Consider the following 21,943-nt stretch of genomic DNA (forward strand, 5'->3'; position numbering starts at 1 on the left):
GGATTTGCCCCTAGCTGAAGTTGAGGAGAGTTCTGTTTGGCCGCTTTTGGGGAAGGGTGAGCATTTTCACTTACATAAGGGATGGTCATTCTTTGCCAGGTGCTGTTATATTTTACAAGTATGAGGAGAATATTGAGATTGAAAGGGGTGGACTATAGCGGACATTTGTTTTGATCATCCAGCTTCTCATTTGGAGACATCTCCACCATGTAAGGCAGAGATCAATTCCCACATCTCAAGTTACAGAGGCTGAAAATGCCAAATTCTTGTATTTTCAGCCTCCCTTGCAGCTAGGCATGTGCACACAAGCTCGGCTTTGCCAGAGATCATCTCTAATTTTTTTTTTTATTATTAAACAGAGATGAGGACTTGCTATGTTACCCAGACTGGTCTTGAATTCCTGGCCTTAAGTGATCCTCCTGCCTCAGTCTTCCACCTCCCACCCAAAGGGATTACAGGGCATGAGCCACTGCATCTGGCCTGCCCCTAACTCGTAATCACAATTCAGAGAAGTCAAGAAACATGAACGATGTAGATTAATTATAGCAAGGGTGGTAGTTGCAGGGCCCCATCTGGTCAGGGTCCAGGGCAGGATGGGCCTCAGTGGTGTCAACAGTTCATGCCATGCTCTGTGCTTAGGGACTGTGGTAGTGGGGTTCTCAGGGACCAGGTCTGAGATGGGATTTTGACATTGCTGCTGGCCACACCGCTTTATTTTTTATTTTTATTTTTGTTTTGCCACACCACTTTGGAAGCACCATTTCTGCCTGGGGTATGAAGCTGGGAGAGGGAAGGGGAGAGAGAATTCCTCCCTTTACTTACAATTGTCTACTTGGCATTAAATGAAAAGATGCAAGTTAAAGCCTCCAAGGCATGAGGCTTATTTTCAACAAGTGTTCCATCAGAATCTTGGGCTGACTGTTGGGTGGTAAAAGGGGCAGCATGAAGGACAACAGGAAGTGTGGACCCACTTCCGAAAGCACAGATGGGAAGGGGATGGAGTTCCAGCTGGAGCAGGTTTCAGGTTAGGCTAGAAAGCCATCGGCTGCGATGTGATATCTGCGGGGCTCCAGGGCAGTGCAGAATTTGGCACAGGGGTTCTTGTGGTCTATGTGAGGAAGCATGGTCAATACTGCTCCCTTGCATAGCTCCGGGGTGCTTCCTTTACATTTCCGTCTATGGAGGAACAGAGATGGTAAGAACATAAGGTTGTCCACAGAACCACCTGGCTGAGTGATGGGCTGCGTGACTCAGAAACTGGGTTGGGGTGGGGGCTGGAAGATGGCGTGATTCCCCACACCCCTGAGAGGAAGGAAGAGGGTTGTTTATCCATGTTGGAGAGGGCCAGGGTAAAGCTGAACAGTACTGAAGAAAAGCACACAATGCCTGTGCCAAGACCATCAGCCAGCAGAGGACCACACAGGACTGAGACTGGGGACCCCACATGGGCAGTCCTCCCCTCCTCACCTGTCTTGTTGTGGGGCTCTGGGGGACAACAAGGCCTCCGAGAGAGAGGACTTGGACTTCTGTTTACAATTATGGTAAAATATGACGTTGACTGCACTATGGACTGAATTATGTCCCCTCCCAAATTCATATGCTGAAGCCCTGATGCCCAGTGGGGTGGTATTTGGAGAAGACTTTGGAGGTAGGTTAGATGAGACCAGGAGGGTGGGGCTCTCATGATGGAATTAGCGTCCTTACAAAGAGAGGAAGAGATGCAGGGTCCCTCTTGTCACCATTTGAGGACACAGCAGGAACGTGGCCATTTGCCATCTAGGAAGAGAGTCCTGGCCAGGAAACAAATTTACTGGCACCTTGACTTTGGACTCCCTCCCTCCAGAACTGTGGGAAATAAATATCTATTTCTTAAGCCACCTAGTTTATGGTGTTATAGAAGCCTGAGCATATTAAGACAACTGCATGCTTATCCCCAGAGAGGCAATTTTAATAACTGGATTTGATTACAGAATCTTTTGAATAGGGCCAAGTGCAATGACTCACGCCTATAATTCCAGCACTTTGGGAGGCTGAGGCAGGAGGATTGCTTGAAGCCAGGAGTTGGAGACCAGCCTGGACAACAAAGCACAATTCCATCTCTCTCTTTTTTTTTTAATTAAAAAAAGAAATCATTTGAATGAATTAAAATGTAAATAGGAATGGCACAAAAGAAAAAGCATTTACCATGGCTGATTGAAGTGCTCAGGACCCAGAAATGTCTGCATCGTTTTGAGAATGAACATTTGTGTTCAGACATAGCTGCCCGAGACTCTTCAGACTGGTTACACATGTCCCCAGTGTTAGAGGCCCAAAGAACAATCTCACCATTGTCCCCATTTCTAGTTCTAGTTTGTAGCACCAACATCCACACAGTTGCCCAACTTATGAAATGGCCTCATCCCCTGTTTCTGCCCCTGCACACCTGCCAGGTCTCAACTCATTGCTTTTCTTTTTAATCATGTCTGGGTTGTGACCACTTCACCTCCATCCTCACTGCCACCATCTCTGCTGAGACCTCTGCTGCTGCATCCCAACAAGTCTTATCTGGGTCTTCCTCTGGTTTGGGTAATCATGTTGAAAGTCCCAGTGCAGCCTCAAGGAAAATTCCGGAGACTTCCTGGACCCTAAAAGGAATCTAGAGGCTTAGAGACTAACCAGCAAAGGTTACAAGGGCAGTCACAGATGAGGACTGACCTGTACAATTAAGGTTGGGACTCTGGGGTTTCTAGAAGTTTGTTATCTGTCCATTCTTATTCAAATGATTCATGTACATAATGGATGGGTGCTGTCAAAAGTTATCAGTGCTTTACTTCAAGACGGTGGGTCACAGCCAGGTGCGGTGGCTCACACCTGCAGTCCCAGCACTTTGGGAGGCCGAGGCAGGCAGATCATGAGGTCAGGAGATTGAGACCATCCTGGCTAACACGGTGAAATCCCATCTCTACTAAAAATACAAAAAATTAGCCGGGCGTGGTGGCGGGCACCTGTAGTCCCTGCTACACTCGGGAGGCTGAGGCAGGAGAATGGCATGAACCCGGGAGGCGGAGCTTGTAGTGAGCCAAGACCGCGCCACTGCACTCCAGCCTGGGTGACAAAGCGAGATTCTGTCTCAAAAAAAAAAAAAAAAAAAAGCTGGGTGTGGTGGCACATATCTATAGTCTTAGCTACTAGGGAGGTTGAGGTGGGAGGATTGCTTGAGTCTGGGAAAGCAAGGCTGCAGTGGGCTGTGATTGTGCCACTACACTCCAGCCTGGACTACAGAGCAGACTCTATGTCACAGTAGAAGGGTAGCCAAAGGGTTGAGCGATGGCAGAGCACTAATTGTCCCTCAAACCTATAGTTTCTCAGAGATAGAAGCCCTGAATTTGTTAGGCACATTGTTTCCTGGAATAAAAATGACCTTCCCTCTACTCTCTTCCTTGCAGTAGGTATGGCCCTGTGACAAAGTTCTGATCAACAGGATGTACAATACCCAGGTGCCGTCCCCTCCAGGGAGGGGTCACGCTTTTCTCCTCCCCTTGCCTCCCTCCTGCTAGCTGGAATGTGAGGATGGCCAAGCAACAAGTGGGGAGGAACGTGGGACCCTGGTGACCATGGAGCCACCCTGCCAGCCCTGCAGGACAAAAGGTGAACTCGTACTATGTGAAAGCTACTCGTCAGGATGGTGGAACCTAATTTGGATCTAGAATTTGCCACACCAGGTGATATAATTTGGCTACGTCCCCACCCAAATGTCACCTTGGATTGTAATAATCCCCACATGTCAAGAGTGGAGGCAGGTGGAGATAACTGAATCACGGGGGAGGTTTCCCCCATCCTGTTCTTGTGGTAGTGAGTAAGGGGGAGGTTCCCCCATCCTGTTCTCGTGGTAGTGAATAAGGGGGAGGTTCCCCCATCCTGTTCTCGTGGTAGTGAATAAGGGGGAGGTTCCCCCATCCTGTTCTCGTGGTAGTAAGGGGGAGGTTCCCCCATCCTGTTCTCGTGGTAGTGAGTAAGGGGGAGGTTCCCCCCGTCCTGTTCTCGTGGTAGTGAATAAGGGGGAGGTTCCCCCCGTCCTGTTCTCGTGGTAGTAAGGGGGAGGTTCCCCCCGTCCTGTTCTCGTGGTAGTGAGTAACGGGGAGGTTCCCCATACTGTTCTCGTGGTAGTGAGTAAGTCCCATGAGACCGGATGGCTTTAGAGTTCCCCCGCACAAGCTCTCTTGCCTGCCACCATGTAAGATGTGACTTTGCTTCTCATTCGCCTTCCACCATGATTGTGAGGCCTCCCCAGCCCCGTGGAATTGTGAGTCCACTGAACCTCTTTCTTTCATAAATTACCCAGTCTCAGGTATGTCTTTATTAGCAGCATGAGAATGGACTAATATCCCAGGACAAGGCCAACATGGGAGTTCATGCTCCTGACCAGAGGGAAGGTGGAGATGAGCAAAGAGCACTTGCCTCCAAAAGAGTTGATTTAAAAATGAAAGGAAAAAGCAAACACAAATAAGAAAAGATTTGCAGAAATCAATTAGAATAAAAATGTCAACAGACAATAACAGTGTTGCATAGCTTGAACGTTTTTATATTGATCAAATTGTTTTTCAGTAGACTCACTGACAGAACAGGTCAGAATGAAAAACATTGCAAATACACAGAAAAGACTGCTGCTCAGTTAAGGTCCTTTTCCAAATAACTTCACACAAATCCTTTGGTTGCTCCAAACAGAATGAGAGCTATGAGAATCGTGGCCCAGCCTGGCCATCAGACTCCCAAGCATTTGGTCCCCGGTCGGAGGTCACCGAATCTTTGCCATTTTTACCGAGACTGCTCTCAGCTGAGGACAACAAGCAAGAACCAGGGGGCAGCAATCCTTGTCTTTGCATTCAACAGCGCCAAAGTCTGAGGGACAACCTCTTGGTGACAAGTCACAGAAATGTGACATGTCTCTGTAGCAGCCATAAAGCTTTGGTTTAGTATTAATTTTGATTCTCTGGAATATCAGGCTCCCAGAATGGCAAATCTTGACCTCACTAGCCCAGCCTAACCTTCCCTTTTTACATCTAAGAGAACTCAGGGTTGAGGGCAACATATCTTGACTAAGTCCAGATCTAGACCCAAGCCCTGCCTCTCACAGTCTTCCCCCATGTCTGCTGCCTCTCTATTGCCTCTGAAGGATGAAGAGGTCTTTTTTGCTTGCCCTCAAATGCTCATTTCTGAGGGACCAAGGGAAAAAAAAAAAGTCAAGTAGCAACACAGCAGCAAGTGTCCAAACTAATCTAAAAGCGTAAATATGAATTACTGTGGTCGAAAACGAAAGACTAGTACAAGTGTGTGATCCAACCACTGCCCCCTAACCAAACTGAGTTGCAATTTTTCTTCTGGAAAGTCAGAACACCAAGTGTGGGTTCTAGAGGGTGACACCAGCAGGGATCTCTCATCTTGATTAAATTGGCACATCAACGTGGAGTTTAATTAGATCTTTCAGAAAGTGCCAGAACGTAGGATGTAAATGTCTTCTCCATTCATATCCAGCCAAATTTCCCAGGCAAAATATTTATCCTGATTCTGATGAAGTTCTTCACTTAGGACTAAAAAAAGGCTTAAGTATAATTGCTTAAGTGTATAAGGTAGTGAAACAGGAATCTTGAGCTATGGATTTTAATTTAAGTAATAGCTACAGGATTTACTTATATTGTTTGCTCTTTTAGATAATTCTCTTGTCTTGTTCTTCCCAGTATTTCCTGGATTTTGTTCCTGGCAACCTCTGCTGGGTCTGAACTGCTGGCCTGCCCAGTGGCAGAAAAGACTGCTTGCAACCTTTGGTAGGCTTTTTAGAAATTTTTGTGACCATAATGGCCACATTTCTGAAACCATAATAAACAATTTGGTTTTGAAAAAAACAGTAAAACATCCATCTCCAAAGACATTTAGACTACTTTGCAAGTATTTTGCACACAGGGTGATGATGCATTTTTACCAAACAGTAATGATTTGCTAAATATCCTAATGGCATTTAAATTTATGCCAGCGTTCCCTCCACCCTCCCCTTTCTTGGAGCTTTGCTAAGAGAATTTTTGGGAGTCCAGATTATTTTGTGCTCTTCTTTTCTCTCTTCTAGAAGAGCATTTTCCATTTTCCTCTCATAAAAACCCAGTTAGGCTGGGCGCAGTGGCTCACGCCTATAATCCCAACAGTTTTGGAGGCTGAGGTGGAAGATCACTTGAGGCCAGGAGTTCGAGACCAGCCTAGGCAACACATCAAGTTCCTGTCTCTACAAAAAAACAAAAAGAACTGGGTGAGGTGTCAAGTGCCTATAGTCCCAGCTACTCAGGAGGCTGAGGTGCGAGGATTGCTTGAGCCCAGGAATTTGAGGCTACAGTGAACAATGATCATGCCACTGTACTCCAGCTTGGGCGACAGTGAGACCCTGTCTCTAAGAAGAGAAACAAAAACCCAGTGGATTCTCCTTTTGACTGATGTGTTTTTGGGCTAATCACGATAAGTAAATTTTTCTAAGTAACTCACCCACAGCAGTGTCTGTTGCTGTTCCAGCTGATAAAAAGTCACATGACTAGTGTGATCTTATTCAATCCTCACGTTCAAACGAAAGTCCTAAGGATCGTTTTTATTTTACAGATAATGAAAGAGAGGTAGAGCTTCTAAGTGACCAGGTCTGCAAGTAGTGCTGAGTGGGCACAGGAACGAATCCCCTGCCCCTTAGCTGCAAACTTTCTGGTGGTTTCTTGCTTTCAGTATGGGGTTGTGGTACTGTGTGACATCTCCCTTCCACCTCTGCCACTCAGCAGTAAAATATCCATGTGGAAAAGACAGAAAGTTTGCAAGTAAATATGCTAGCTCTGGAGATACAGAACCCCCCTATATAGGTCTTTATCTGTCTTGCCACCAGCAAACTATTCAACTGGCACCGAATCTGCTGAATATCAAAATGGCTTCATTTATGTGCATTATAATATGAAAACATCTTTTCTATAAATACCATTAAGAACCTGGCTTAACTTCCTCTTCTGAGTACAAAAAAACTGCTGTTTAAAAATACCACATTAAATGTTTATGCAATTTATTTTCCTTAAATAATAATTTGCTACAATCCTGTCACAAATTTTAAGAAATTTAACACAGTATTCACAAAGGCAGAATTCTTTAGGACAATCAAAATGATGGTGTTCTTAGAATAAATTAACATCAGATTGTGTTTATATTCAGATAGTCTGATCCTCTCCTTTGAAATGCAATAGAGACCATTGTGACTGGGGGTGAATGCACACATTTGTTCTTCTATACAGAGACTCATTCTTTATATATACTCAACGGTAATTTGAATCGTTAGGAATCCTGAGAAACACTCACCCCTGGGCACACACACGTACACACCCGCGTGGCCAACCCTCCAGAAGCTGCGTTTCCCATGGTTCAGTTACTAGAAGCTCTTTTCTCAGAAGGCCAAACATTTGGAATATTTAGATGACACTGTCCCATCTCCCCTTGGGAAAATCATAAGGTTTCAAGTGGAGGAGCTTGAAGTAGCAGCAATACATGTAGGAGATTCAGTAGTCGGTGATTCCAGTCGTGGCTGCTGAGTGTGCAGTCGGAGGCAAGCAGAGGCAAGAGACACACCTGCTTCTACAACTAAGCCCCAAGATGACCAGAACACACTGAGAGTCCCAGTTCTCAGAGCCTCAGCTGAAAATTCACCTGAATGCACATTACTAATCCAGATCAGACACCAAGAGGGAACCGGAAGAGGGACACGATTCTCAGAAACATGAATATTGGAAGTCGCTGGGAGATGGGACAAAGGGAGGGAGGGCAGAGAGGTGTTGCTCAGCCTTCAGCCTGACCCCCAGCACCCTGCCATTTAGTACATTCGTCAGGGTTTCCTTAGCATCGGGGCAGGTGAATCTGAACTGTTCCAGCTCCACCTAGAAGCACAGAAAGCTCAGCCCTTACAGTCTGACACATAGAAACAAACAAAACATCCAGACAACCCGAGATAACCACACCATCTTGTTGCTGGGAGGTCAACAGCTCTGTGGGTGTCCCGTCTCCATTGCTCCAGGATGCCGACAGGGGTGTGTGTGGTGACGTTAGGGAAGAAGGCATTAGGACAGGCCCCAAACTGAGATCCCTTTTGTATCTTTCCATAGAAATACAGGTCTACATGATGCCATAATTGCATGCTTATCTACACCAGTTCCTATGTACACGGTAGCTTTTCTATAGAAGTTTAAAGTGCCTGGGTTCAGAGGTGCCCATTCCCTTCCCACAGCTACTGGTTCCTCTTGCTGCTTCCAGAGAGGTCTGTCCTCCTCTCTCAAGGAGGATGCCCTTGGGAAAGAGGAATGAACGTTTTCACAGTTGTCTTAACTAGGATCCAGCATTTGGACTAAACCTTCTTCATACACACGAAGAATTGCTTCACACACAAACTTGTACTGGCTCTGGAAAAGAAAAAAAAGGCTGTCAAGTCTTGTAGCTCCAGGAAATGCTGCCTCCCACCCTGTACCGGTGGGTCTTTTGCAGCATTTGTAAATATTCCCTGAGCGCCAACTCTGGGCCACAGGCCAGGTACGCCTGTGAAGCCCTAGTTCCATTATGGTGCAGGGAGGGGGCACTCCCAGAGAGAGATGGACAAAGTGTCATGGAGACATGACAGAGGGAGGAATTGGCAGTCTGGGGGAGTCGGGAAGGAGCAAAGGTCCCTGCAGGGCGGCCATTCTTGTAAGTGGAAGTGTGGAAGCCCCAGTAAGAGCCCATTTTGAGAAATGGGGTCAGGGAGCCTGCTCTTGGACTCAACACCTGGGCATGTGGAGGAGGAGGGGTTGCCCAGGTGGGCTGGGACCTAGTTGTGGGCACCTTGTGCTGGGGTAAGGAATCTGGATTGTTTTACAAAGCAGAGCCACTGAAAGAGGCTCTGCAGGATACAGTTATTTATATTAGCAAATACCTAAGAAACACATTGTAGCAAAGTATACAGGGGGTAAAAAAGCATTTAGACTGAGCTTCTCCAGCTAGGAAAATCAATCATTATCTATCTATCTATATCTATCTATTTGTCTGTCTGTCTATCTATCTATCTAGTTTTTGAGACCAAGTCTTGTTCTGTCACTCAGGCTGGAGTGCAGTGGCATAATCTTGGCTCGCTGCAACCTCCACCTCCCAGGTTCAAGCAATTCTCCTGCCTCAGCCTCCCAAATGGCTGGGACTATAGGCACATGCCACCATGCCTGGCTAATTTTTGTATTTTCAGTAGAGATGGGGTTTCGCTACGTTAGCCAGGTTGGTCTCGAACTCCTGATCTCAAGTGATCCACCTCCCTCAGCCTGCCAAAGTGCTGGGATTACAGGCATGAGTCACCATGCCCGGCTTCCAGCTGGGAAAATCTTCCAGGATGATGAACTTTTTTCTTTTTAAACAGTCACGAGGTCTTCCATAGCAAAACCAAGGCAGAGAATGGCCCTAATAACATAAGCCGATTTTTTTTCTCTTAAGATTTTCTGGGTACAAACTAATATAACACTACCAAAGCTTAAAATCTATTAGGGAAATCTTATAAACTTTGTCCACAGCCTGTGAAGAGACACAGCTGGTTGGAACACATAGTTCCTGCTCCTTTCTTTGCTAACTCCTCATGTATCCTGAGGGTTTTGCCAGAGAGGCCACTTCTCTAGGAAGCCTATTCTTAGACTTGCCAAATCCTGCTTTAGGTAACTCTTCCACCATGTTCTCAGACAGCCCTGAACTTCCCTCATTGCTGCTGACACTTAGCATAGACTAATCCAGTTCTCCTACTAGATACAAGCTTCAGTCTCTGCATCACTCTTTGTCAAATGAATGAATGAATGAATGAATGAATGGATGGATGAATGTGGGATGGTCCCCATTTTGCACAGGGAAGCTGAAGCTTGGAGAAAGGTTCAGGAGTTATGCAAAGGTTGTTCCATTTGTGGTGCGGCCTTAATCATGCTCTTTCCACACCGCTTCACTGCCCCGCTTGCAATTCCAGGGGAAATCCCCAAGAGTTTCTCTTGAGGACAAGAGGATGTTGCACATGACCCTACTTTGAGCTCTGTCCTGCTCGTGGAGGACACTGCAGGTACTCAGCACCACACGAGTGGGACAGAGCTCAAAGTCGGGTCATATGCAACGTCCACTGAGCCAAAAGGGGTACCCAGGTCTAGGTGGGGGGGGGGGTGATGGACAAATGATTGTTCAATGATACAGAATGCAACCAGGGCTGTTCCCTGGCAGACGGGCTGGCAGGAAATAAACCACAGAGGCAGCAGAGCTCAGAGGTGAGATGGGTGTGGGCTGTAGCCGCTGATAAGATCTGTGACCTTGGGCAAGTGATTCAGTCCCCCTGGGCTGCAGTCTGTTGACTCACAAAGCCCTTCTCTCAGGCCTGCCTGGTGTAAGTGCTCAGAAAGTGCCAGCCACTGTTATTACTGGATTTCTACTCACTGATGTCTGCACCATCATGGCGCGCTGGTCTCGCATTTTTCGGACAATATCCAGTGGGTAAACGGGCAGGTTCCTCTCAGTTAGGCACATGGCTGTTTCCATAGTGACCAACACACCGGTTCGACCTATTCCAGCACTGGAGAGGGGAGAGAAGAGAGACTTGGGATTTGACTGAGTAGCCTTTTCTTTGCATGGCCCAGCGAGCAGTTCCCCACTGACTCCAAAGGGGCTTTCCTCCCCTAGCCTTTGAGAAGACAAAATGCACACTCAGGGTGTGCTTTCAAACAGGCTGAGACAGCCTATCCTCCCACATCCGAGGCTGGGGCCTAGCAGGCAGTGGAAAGAGGGCCACTGTGAAGTGCCAAACCCACTCCCTTTCTCACACGTGCCTATGACGAAGGTCAGCTGACGGACAGGAGAAAGGTGTGTGAGGGGACTTTCTTCTTCAGTTCTGTGCTACATTCACAAAGTTAGGATTTCGTAAAATTCCAAATCACTTTTGAAATGGTGAAGAACCACAGTCAACAGAGGTTTGTAAGGGCACACTACTTTGTGGGATAGAGGGTGGGTCTGGCGCCTGTCAACTCTTTTCAGGCCTGTTCCAACGGGGAAAGGATTCCAAACCTAACAAAACAGCAAGCGCCATACCTGCAGTGAACTAGGACGGGCTCGCTGTCCACTCTCAGAGACCTCACATAGTTTACAAATTCCAGAAAGTCGGAGGAGTCATCAGGCACACCATGGTCAGGCCACGCGACGTACTGGAGATGTGTCACCGTGTGTTCTTCCCCGGTCTGTGGGAGATGCAGTGGCCTTGGTGAGCCCATCCTGGTGGTCAGCATGAGGACCCAGCCCCATCTCAGACACAAGGGTGGCCCTGTCTCCTGATGCTCTCTCCCTCTGTGCACAGCCCTGCTGTGGCCACTAGCAATTCCTTCCCTTCTTCCCCAAAGATCCCCATCCCCTCTCAGGCTCCGCTGTGGGACTGTCCTGCAGGGCTGCCTTCCTTGATCACTTTTGCCCAGTGATCTCCTCCATTTGCTCCTATGGTACTTGCCATTAGGGGCCACACATGCTAACTGTTTTTTTTTTTCCAACTGTGGCAAAAAATACTAACATGAGGCTTACCACTGTAACCACATTTAAATGTACAGTTCAGCGGCACTGAGAATACTTGCAATGCTGTACAGCCATCACCATTACCTATTTCCAGAACTTTAAAATATCCCACAAACATAAACCCCGCACTCATTATGCCATACGGCATAATGTCCATAGATCTCCTTTCTCCTCCTTCCCCAAGCCCTTGGCAACTGCCGTTCTACTTTCTGTCTCTATGGACTACTCTAGGCACTTCACAGAAGTCGAATCCTACAGTATGTGTCTTTTTCTATGTCTGGCTTATTTCACTTAGCATAATACACTCAAAGCTCCCCCATGTTGTAGCAGGGGTCAGAATCTCCTTCCGTTTAAAGGCTGAATCATATTCCATTGTATGGACACACCACGTGCGGTTTATCCATTCCTCCGTCGATGGACGCTGGGCTGTTTGCACCTCCTGCCTGTTGTGACTAGGGCCACTATGAACTCTGGGCCCTGGCTGTTTGATGGGCAGTCTTGCGCGCTTACTGACACCAGGTGGAAACAGAGGACACACCTAGAAGCGTGACCACCTGAGATGACAGCGGCCGCTGATTCAGCACCTGCCCCTCCACTGTGCCCCTCAGGCTGCGACTCACCTGGGTGTTTGTGACCAGCATTTCTCGGGACACATAGGCAATGGTGCAGTCCTCTGACTGACACTGGATGTGAAAGTTGCCGTGGTCCATGACGTCGGGGGGATCCGGCCAGTACTGGTGACATTTGGTCTGTAAGAAACCACCGAGAGTCCATGTAAGCTACCTCTGTGGGGTGTCCATGGAAGCAGTTACCCCTGGACAGGCAGACAGGTTAGGCATCCTCTCATGCACACCCGAGAGAGCTGATGGGAGAAAACAAACTCAGCCAAGTCCATCAGCTGTTTCTCAGGGCGGGGTGGGGGCAGCCTGCCAGGGACCAGGCCGTAGGTCTCCACTCAGCCCCAGGCTGCAGCCTGGAGGAGGAAGATGAGAGATGCAGCATCTTCAGCACCAGTGGCCTCAGATGCAGGACCTTGGCCTGTGAGCAACCTCTCTACCCTCCCCGACCCCAGCCCCTCATGCCCCTCCCCGCCTCCAATGGCCCCTCATCCTGCACCCTTCCTCCACCATCCTCCCCACTCTTTTGAGGGGGAGGCCTCCAGGCACAGCAGTTAAGGGCACACATCTGGTGCCACACACAACTCCGCCGGGATCCTTTCCTCCTCCATTTGTCAGCCAGATGATGCCGAAACAGTTGCTTCACCTCTCTGATTTTCCTGTTTTCCACCAGAAAGATGGAGATGGCTCCTGCCTCAACGCTGGTGAGGCGGCTGGCGTGGGTGTGCAGAGCTTAGCTGCTATGGGGGGCAGGCCGGGGTGGCCATTACTTCTACTGCTGTCATGGGTTATATACCAGCTTGAGTAAGAGTGATGAGGTTCCACAAAAAACCAGATTAAGGGACTCCCAAATCGAGATGAATACCTTTCTCACGGGAGAAGTGTCTCCGAAGCCCCTGAAGGCTTTCTTAGGTGATGCCCTAAAGAGGTGATATCCCACACAGCAGACAAGGAACCTAAGGCTACTCGGGATTGAGTGACTTGCCCAAGGCCATGGGGCTGTAGTGATGCAGTCCAGCACTCTTCCTATGGCACCCCAGTGTCTTTCAATATGGCTGTGCTGTCCCCACAGATGGGCTGATCCCACCACCCTCCCCAATTTCTATCCCCGCTTCTAAAACCTGCAGCTTGTCCTATAAGCCATCTTAGCACCTGCCTCTGGCTTCTAAGCAAACTTCAGGGCTAGGCTGTCCATTCCATCATAGATCCTTCTGTCAGTTAGATCCTAACTTATTAAACAAGCATTTTCCCCCAAGCCTATATGTGGTTATAGCAACTTAAGAATTACATTTGTTCATGGTGGAAAAGTGGTATAACCAAAAGACATGTATAATTTGTTGGGAAACAGCCTCTCTATTCTTACTTTCAAATGTCACAGTGAATACTTGAAATTAAAGTATGCCGTGGGAAAGCTGGAGTTAAGAATTTTCTTGGAAACCTTAAACATGGGTAATTTCGGTTAGTAGCCATTTTGTGACTTTGCTTAGACATGAGGGGTTAAGGGCTATGGGGCCCAAGGCAGAGTTGACAGACACGAGCCCTCTCTCTCATCCTCATCTGCACAAGAAGGATAAATTCCTGCCCTGTAGGCGTTCAATGGTCCTGCCCACAGGATAACTGCAGGGAAGATATTCTCTGATGAGATCAACCTATGCAAGGCAGAACTACGAATATCTGTACTGCCAGAGAGGTTCCCCTTATTCCACAGTGAATCTGACCAGTACTAGACTCTCTTTACCTCTGACCAAATACAGAATGCAGTTCAATTTGGATATGAAAAAATTGGGGGTGCAGTGGAAAGAACAAGTCTATGGAGAGCCTGAGTTTCAACCTTGGTTAATAAATTCTACTAAACATATTTGGTTAGTGATCTCGGGCAAATTACTTAACTTCTTTGGGCCTCAGTCTCCACATTAATGCTGCTGCAATGAGGGGTGGTGATGCTGAAGCCTCATATCTTCAGAACTGTAGATGCTAAGCACTGAATGGTGCCTTTCATGAACATGGCTTTACCTTGGCTTCAAAACAACCCTATGAGGTAGGTACTATGATTGCCTCTGTTTTGCAGATGAGTAGACTGAGGCTCAGGGAATGAATCAATGTGTGCCAGATCACACAGAGAGACCTGGGGCAGAGCTGGAATGACACAACAGGCCTGTGAGCCCTTAGCCAGGCTGATAATACTCTGGAATGACAGAAAATGCACCTTCCTAGGGCTGTGGTTAAATTAAACAGTAACATATGCAAAGCTGAGTGTATGTAGGGAGGGAAGAAGCACTTCTGGAGAAGCATCAATGGACAACGAAGGTCACTGAAGCTGGGAGGCCGGCAACATGCTGCTGGGGACGAGACCCTGGGCAGATGCTGCCAGAAGAACTCAGAATGCTCCATCCTCAGGGATTCGCAGGCCTGAGTGGGGCCTGTTTCTCATTTTCCAGGCCCCAAGTGTGGTTTCCAGAAGAGGCTTCCAGAAGGGAAAGCTGTCCAGGGAGATGGCTTCTGAAAGGATGTGTCTTTCTAGACCAGAGGGAACAAACTGCAAGCTGGGTAGAAGACAAGCTATACGCCTGCTGTAAGTCCTGCTCTACTAAACGCGTGATATGGGTGAGCACAAATAGGACATCCTGAAAATTTCAGCTCTCAGAGAAAGGGACAAACCTGCTCACTTGGAGTGACCGACTCCTAATCCAGAAGAACTGCTGGGTGGTGATGAGGATGAGATAGGAACTTAGGGATAAAGGGCTCGGGTCATCTGGTCATCCAAGGGAATGTAACAGGAGAGGAAGGAAATATGCATTCTGGATTTCAGAAGAACAGGTTTCTAACGATGGATAACATGCTAAAGGAGGAGAAAGAGCACTATCTCAGGAAGATGGACCAGATAGGGTTTAGAGGGAGTCATGGGTCAAATTTAGAAGGCCTCATGGTGAAAAGCTTGCTTTCTTGCTCATTTAGTCAATAAACATCCCTGGGGATGCAGAGATGAATTAGACACGATGTGGCACCGTCCTCAAGGTGCTCTCGAATCGGTGTGGGGGAATGTGGTGAAAAGGAAAGAAAGAGGGAAGTCAGAGACACAGGTGGCTCACAGAGGAGGAGCCAATGTCCCGGAGAGAGGGGATGGAGATCTCAGTATTGAAGCACGAGGGTCTTCATCAGGTTGGCAAGGCAAGGATAGATCATTCAGGCAGAGGGAATGGGACACATATGGTCAAAAGGTAAAGAGGCACATGGTGTACCCAGGGAATGATAGACAGTACAATACACCTGCACAGAAGGTACAAGTCAGTCTCAAGGTGAGACTTTACTTGGTGCACCTGAGGAGCCACCAGAGGGTTTGAGCAGGGAAATGGAAGGACCAGGCAACCCTCTGGAAAGGTATCGCTGAAAGCTGTGCCAATGGATGGACCAGACAGGGGCTGGGGGAGCCTCTAGGCCAGGAAGCCACTAAGGAGGCTGCTGCTGCTGCTGCTGCTCCTGGAAGAAAAATGCAAAAGCTCTGAGAGAAGGTGGAGGTTTGGGGGACAGAGGGGAGACTGGCGGTGGCAGACCATGGTGAGTGGATGTGGGAAGTGAAGAGAAGGGAGGGGTAAGACCGATTCCAGTTCCTGGCTCAGGTGACTGGGCAGATGGGTGCCTCTGGCCAGAATGATGAGCTCAGGGCGTGGACCACCTGGGTGCAGATGCATGGCTGACAGCTTCAGCTTCAGGCACCTTGTATGTGAGGACACTTAGGTAGATGTGTCCTATCTATGAATGAGCAGATGGGTCTGGGTTCAGGAGGTGGAAGGAATCAGTGGCTAGATCCATTTGCTGAACGAACCATGGGGTCTGATGAAACCTGACTCAGAGATCAGTCCTCTGCCGAAGAGCCTCGTTGCCTAAGTGCGCATTTTATCAAACAGTGTGTTTAACAGATAACAAGAGCAAGGAGGTTTATAGAGCTCTGTGCTGCCTCAAACCTCTTCCTGTCACCTCACATGATCCTCATGGCAACCCAGGGTTCCCTAATGTTGCCCAGAGCAGCAAACCTACCTGCCTCTGGCCCTGTGAGACAAGGGGGCCAGGATCCGGACTCCCCATGCCATGTGGAGCACCCACTATGGGAGGGGCAGCCAGCCCAGGGTAGCTCATTCTTAATGCTCAAAACAATCCCAGGAGACAGGCATTACCACCTCCTTTCTAGTGATGAGGAAACTGAGGCTTAGAGCCCTGTGCAAGATTAAACAGTGGAAAGCGGTGGTGCCAGAACTCAAACGCCTCCTCCGACCTCAATGCCCCTGCCTCTGACAGCCAGTGAGCCAGGAAGAGTACCTGTATTATTCACATATAGTTGTAAAAAATGATATTTCTCTCCAAAAGAAACATCTCTGATGGAAAGTGAGGGAGAACAACTTATTCAATTGCAATGTTTCTAAGAACAAACCCATGAGCCTTAAGGGAGAGCACAAAGAAAAACATTTTGGGTAGGAATTTTAAAAGGGAGAAATCAAGTATCTCGTGAGGGAGTGCCCCACTGACCGCTGGGGATATGAGGCTTTAAAGAAGGCTCTCTCTCTCTCTGCACTTGCAGACCTGAGAGCAGCACAGCGAGGCTGGTGAGTGGGGGTGGACTCCAGCCAGCTGCACACCTGCTGGGAGTCCCACTCTACTAAATGCACGGTATGGGAGAAAACAAATGGGAGATGCTGAAAGTTTCATCTCTCAGAGAAAGGTGCAAAGCTGCTGCCCGGAGTGATGGACTCCTAATCTGGAAGAACTGGTGAGTGGAGATGCGGGCGGGTTAGTGTCTTCAGGATAAAGGGCTGAGGTCATCCTGTCATCCAAGAGTTTGCAACAGGAGAGACAGGAAACATGCACCCTGGATTTCAGAAGAACAGGTTTCTACCAATGGATAAACAGGGGAGGTTAAGTTCCAGGGCCAGAGATAGTGAAGGGAATGCTAGACCTCAGAGGAGATGGGAATCTCTAATGCAGGAAACTGACAAAAGCAGCTGGAATGGCTTCAGTGAGAAAGAAAGGGCTGGGAAACAAACCCTCTAGGTCACAAGCGAGACCTCAGATGAGCTCAGGTGTAGCGTGCACATCAACAAAAGAGAAGGGCTGCCAGCAGCACAGAGCTGGCAGGCAGCAGCCATAGGAGTGGCTGGAGGAAGCTGAGGCCTCCTGGATCACAGAAAGGGCCTTTTCTCCCAAGCTGGAAGAAGCAGAACGAGGGAAAGAAGGGGGCTGCTATCCAGTGCAACCAACCTTTAGTGTTGTCATCAGCCCTAAGACAACAGACCATTCCTGGGGGCACTCCCTTTTCTCTGAGGAGAAGAATGACTTCCTGCTGAAAAGGCAGAGTCAACTTTACAGGGAAAAGAAGCGCAGACAGACAAGACAGGGACAGTGCCAAGCTGCCCGAACGGATTCTATGGAAAATGGGACAGTGATGCAATTTCCCCTTTTTACAAAGGCCACTGTTAACCTGGCACACACATTGCTCTTTCAGGACCAGCACTTGTCCTGAATGGGCAAGGGCCGTCACGGCACGAGATCTGGGGCACATGAAGTAAGGCTAGGAGAAGTGCCTTCTGGCCTGTTGTAATGGATCCAAGCTGGGACTGGGGAAGAGGAGGGCTGAGCTTCCTGTCACTAGGGGAGTCTATTGGTTGCTCTGTAGAGGAGACTTAGGGTCACATACGGGCTGGACCAGGAGACAATGAAGACCCTTCCCAGAGCTGAGATTCATGTTCCACAGAGCAGGGTGTGACACTGCACACATCTGAATTGGAAATCAAGCTACTTACCCGCCCTCGCTCTGTGAGGGTCGTCAACATGACGATGAGTGACAACTTCTGATCCCAGACGACCTGCCAAAACTGTGCACAGGTATGCGGCAGGGGACCCTGAGCGGCGATGTACTTGTTCACAAGGTTAGCAGCAGGAATTTCCATCTGGCAAGAAATTGGTAAAGTATTAGAATCTGTTGCTGCCCCAGGGTGCACAGGGAACTGGATTTTAAACTCTTCTACTTGCTAACTGACATCGCACCAGAAAAATATCTCTTTATCAATTCACAGCAAATAAGGAAAATCAAACAAGTTATTTCTCATGTTTCTTGAAAAATATCTGACAAACACCAGCATCAGATCTTTAAGATAAAAATGTGTGGTATTCAGTAGGCAAAAATCAGAAATCTATCTGTGACATGGCAGAAGAGTTTAAATGACTTTCATTGCTCTATCCTAAATATAATCAATACTGGCTATCTGCATTTTCAGTCGTATGTACCAATCCTACCCCTGTCTTTCCCTATGCAGGGTTTTCTATCAAAATCTATTTACATTTATTTAAAGCATACACCATACAGGTTTACACCACCAATTCCTGTTGCACTTTGCTTTCTGCATGCCTTCAAATGCTTGGAAGTTGGTCAATCTTGACATTCAATGTTGAAATGTTTTGAAATGAATGTTTCAGGTGGAAATATTCCTGCTCCATTTTCCTTTCTGCCCTCTGGACTGAGTCCTTCTGACGAAAGAACACTCAGAACCTGCTGAGCTCTGGACTGGCACTGGGATTCACTCACTCTCAGGTGAGAAAGGTAAAGGCAGGCTTCTAATTCACAGTTTGGCTGGTGCTTGGGTAAATGGCTTCCTCAGTCCTGGGATTACATGAAAAGACTGGGCTTTGTGGTGTTGCTGCCCCTAAAGTTTCTGATGCTCTGCTTTTAAGAATGAATCCCATAGATGAATCCCATAGATGCTTTGGAACAGGTGGAATCACTGATGAGACCAATTTTTATTAGGGTATTTCTTGACACTTTGCTATAACTTGAGAACTTAATCTGAGAAATCATCTGTCTATTTAGGAGTTGGCAGACCACGTATTGCCTGAAGGCCAAATCTGTCTGCCACCTTGCAAGCTAAGAGCGGCTTTTAATCTTTTTAAGTGGTTACATTTCAAATGCAAAGATCACATATTACTATCTGGTTGGCTACAGAAAGTCTGACCCCAGGTTCAGATAGAAGAAATGGAAGTCTAGAGAGGCCAAGTAAGTTGCCCAAGATGCATTTTTAGAGAGAAAATAAGTGCTTTTCCCATAACACGTGAAACGTTCCACTTTTTCTTTTTGGCTTATATGTACAGAGGAGGTTTTCTTTTTCTTTTTCTTTGTTTTTTTAAGGCAGGATGACACTCATTACATGGAGAGAAACAGACAGTCACAAACACACCACAGACAGTCACAAACACACCACTAGCAAAAACAAACACCTGAATGGAAGCAGCTCAGTACAGGGGCATGTGGACGACTGAATTAGAAACACACAGCAAGTCTGGTCCCATCTTCTGTTAGCTTTGTGACTTTTCAAATTATTTTAACTCTCCGAACCTTAGTTTTCTCCTCTGTAAAATGAGACTATTCTGCCTCCCCTCCCGTGGCTGTTGTGGTGCTGAAATGCAGTGGTGAACGGGAAAGCACTGTGTCAACTGCAAAGCCCCACACAGGCCCTCATCATCGTTGTGACAGTGGTGAGTGTGCTCTTTAGCATCATCCAGATTCCTAACTTACGTTCACGTAACTTGCATTAATATAATCTTCATTTCCCTGCAATAATACCCGGGTGGTGTCATCTGCGGGGAAGAGAAAAATTGACCGATTATTCTGAGCATTATTTTTATCATACCAAGTAAACCAGAGTTCAGTTCCCAGCCCCATCTGCAGCTCTGCCTCATTAGCATAAACACTATTCCCCAACTGTTCAGAGTCTGAAATGGCTGCAATAAAGACGGTGGTGTTTACAGACACACTGAAAATCGTTCCAGAATACCAGACAATCTGTTTTAAAAAGGGAAACATTATCTCAGTGTAGGGGGGAAGGAGGCATTCATGCCGGATACTCACAAGGCAGCACATCTTTATATCGGTTTTTGTCCAAATTTTGAGGCAGCTTTGCAAACGTGATGGCCAAACCTGGCTTTTTTCTGTAGAGTTGCTATGTGAGAAATAGAGAAAAAAGAAAGCATTGCAAAAATCAGATGAAGAAAGTGTGAAAACATACTTTATCATTCACAGTACCAAAATCTTAACATTTTAAAGTGATTATGTGTTATATACTAAAAGAAAATCTTCCCAATAAGAAATTCTACAGTTTCATGAGAAACTGACTAAACTCTTTAATAATTTTTGTTTTTAATTTGAAAAAAATGCCATAGGAAGGGTCTGGGTCTCAGGTAATGGAGAATGGTAAGTGAAACTTTGTATTTATGACAACTATTTGACCAGAGCTAAAAGCAACTATATGGGGGGAAAAAGAATTCTGACTCAAAATTAAATGGAAATCATCTAAGTTAGTCTAGAATCATTTCCCTCCAGTTCAGTGTAGTGAACCACACCCTTCCTTTAAGAACAAGAGCATTTCATTCATCATTTCAGAAGTCTATTTCCACAGGAAAAACATTTATCCCAATATATAGTAAACTTCATTTACAGAGGTACTTCTCTACACATGTAATCACAACCAAAAATCTCAAACAACACAACCTTTGCATATCTAAACTCACGTATTAGACATGTTCGCATGGTACCTGATGTGATTTTCACAACAGTCCTGTAAGAAGTATTAACTATATTCTTATTTTGCAAGTTCAATGCTTTGTTCGAGATCACGAACAGGAAGAACTCAGATGTGACTCCAAGGCTTATCTTTTCTTTTCTATATGACTGTTTTTCCTTTTGATCCCTTTTCACCAGTGGTTTTTATTAACTCTACGGGAATTTAAAAACACAGTTTTTCAGTGTTGGAAGTGTTTTTTTTTTTTTTTGCGGAAAATTTTGGAAATTCACACTAATATAAAGAAAAAATTATAAGCAATTTCACAACTCTGAGATGAGCTTTTCATATATTTTCTCCGGCTTATTTTCTCTGTGCCTACATGCACACAAATGAACAGAAGCATATATATGTAAACACATAATACATTTATATACTATGTTTTTAAAAGCAAAAAATGAGACTGAACAACACATTGGCACGTTTTTTTTTTTCTCTTCCTGAGGCAGGGTCTCTCTCTGTTGCCCAGGCTGGAGTACAGTGACGTGATCTCGGCTCACTGTAACGTCTACCTCCCAGGTTCAAGCGATTCTCGTACCTCAGCCTTCCAAGTAGCTGGGACTACAGGTGTGCATCACTATGCCTGGCTAATTTTTTTATTTTTAGTAGAGACAGGGTTTCCTCATGCTGGCCAGGCTGGTCTCAAACTCCTGACCTCAAGTGATCTGCCCACCTGGGCCTCCCAAAGTGCTCGGATTACAGGCGTGAGTCACCACGCCTGGCTATATTGGCACTTCTTATGCTATGTTCTAGTCAACCTAAGTGTCCTAAAAGAAGATAGTAAGTATTCCTCAGAAAAAGTTTCAAAGTCAAGACATTTGGAAAATATTTTATTTTCTATGAATCTCTAACAAGACAAGTTCTGCAATGCATAATGCATACATTTGTTAAATTCTGATCAGCTAAACATAACTCAAGCTAATTTGGCCATGGAAAATCTCAGCATCTAATGGAGTATTCTGGGAAATAACTATCCTAATTTTCAAGCTGCTTTCTCTTACTTATTATATAGTATCTATTTCCCCATGTCATTAAATATTTTTTACACATATGATCTTTAATGGCTCGATAATTTAGTTTACTCTATCTATCTATCTATCTATCTATCTATCTATCTATCTATCTATCTATCTATCTATCTATCTATCT

At 46.5% G+C, this 21,943-nt stretch overlaps 1 protein-coding gene across 1 annotated transcript in view; it reads right to left on the reverse strand.

Annotated features, from left to right (window-relative positions):
• Positions 1–7,035: 7,035 nt before the first annotated feature.
• PTPN3 (protein tyrosine phosphatase, non-receptor type 3) overlaps positions 7,036–21,943 on the reverse strand; it is a 160,812-nt gene continuing 145,904 nt past the window's right edge. The window contains exons 20-26 of the mRNA XM_011954591.1: positions 20,086–20,176; positions 19,753–19,814; positions 17,987–18,133; positions 12,198–12,326; positions 11,107–11,252; positions 10,459–10,594; positions 7,036–8,438 (exon numbers count right to left, since the gene is read on the reverse strand). Of these exons, the coding sequence (XP_011809981.1) occupies positions 8,361–8,438; positions 10,459–10,594; positions 11,107–11,252; positions 12,198–12,326; positions 17,987–18,133; positions 19,753–19,814; positions 20,086–20,176 (789 nt within the window). The 3' untranslated portion in view covers positions 7,036–8,360. The remainder of the gene's footprint in view (positions 8,439–10,458; positions 10,595–11,106; positions 11,253–12,197; positions 12,327–17,986; positions 18,134–19,752; positions 19,815–20,085; positions 20,177–21,943) is intronic.

The sequence above is a fragment of the Colobus angolensis genome, unplaced genomic scaffold, assembly GCF_000951035.1.
Source record: "Colobus angolensis palliatus isolate OR3802 unplaced genomic scaffold, Cang.pa_1.0 Scaffold386, whole genome shotgun sequence".
Taxonomy (NCBI): Eukaryota; Metazoa; Chordata; class Mammalia; order Primates; family Cercopithecidae; genus Colobus; species Colobus angolensis.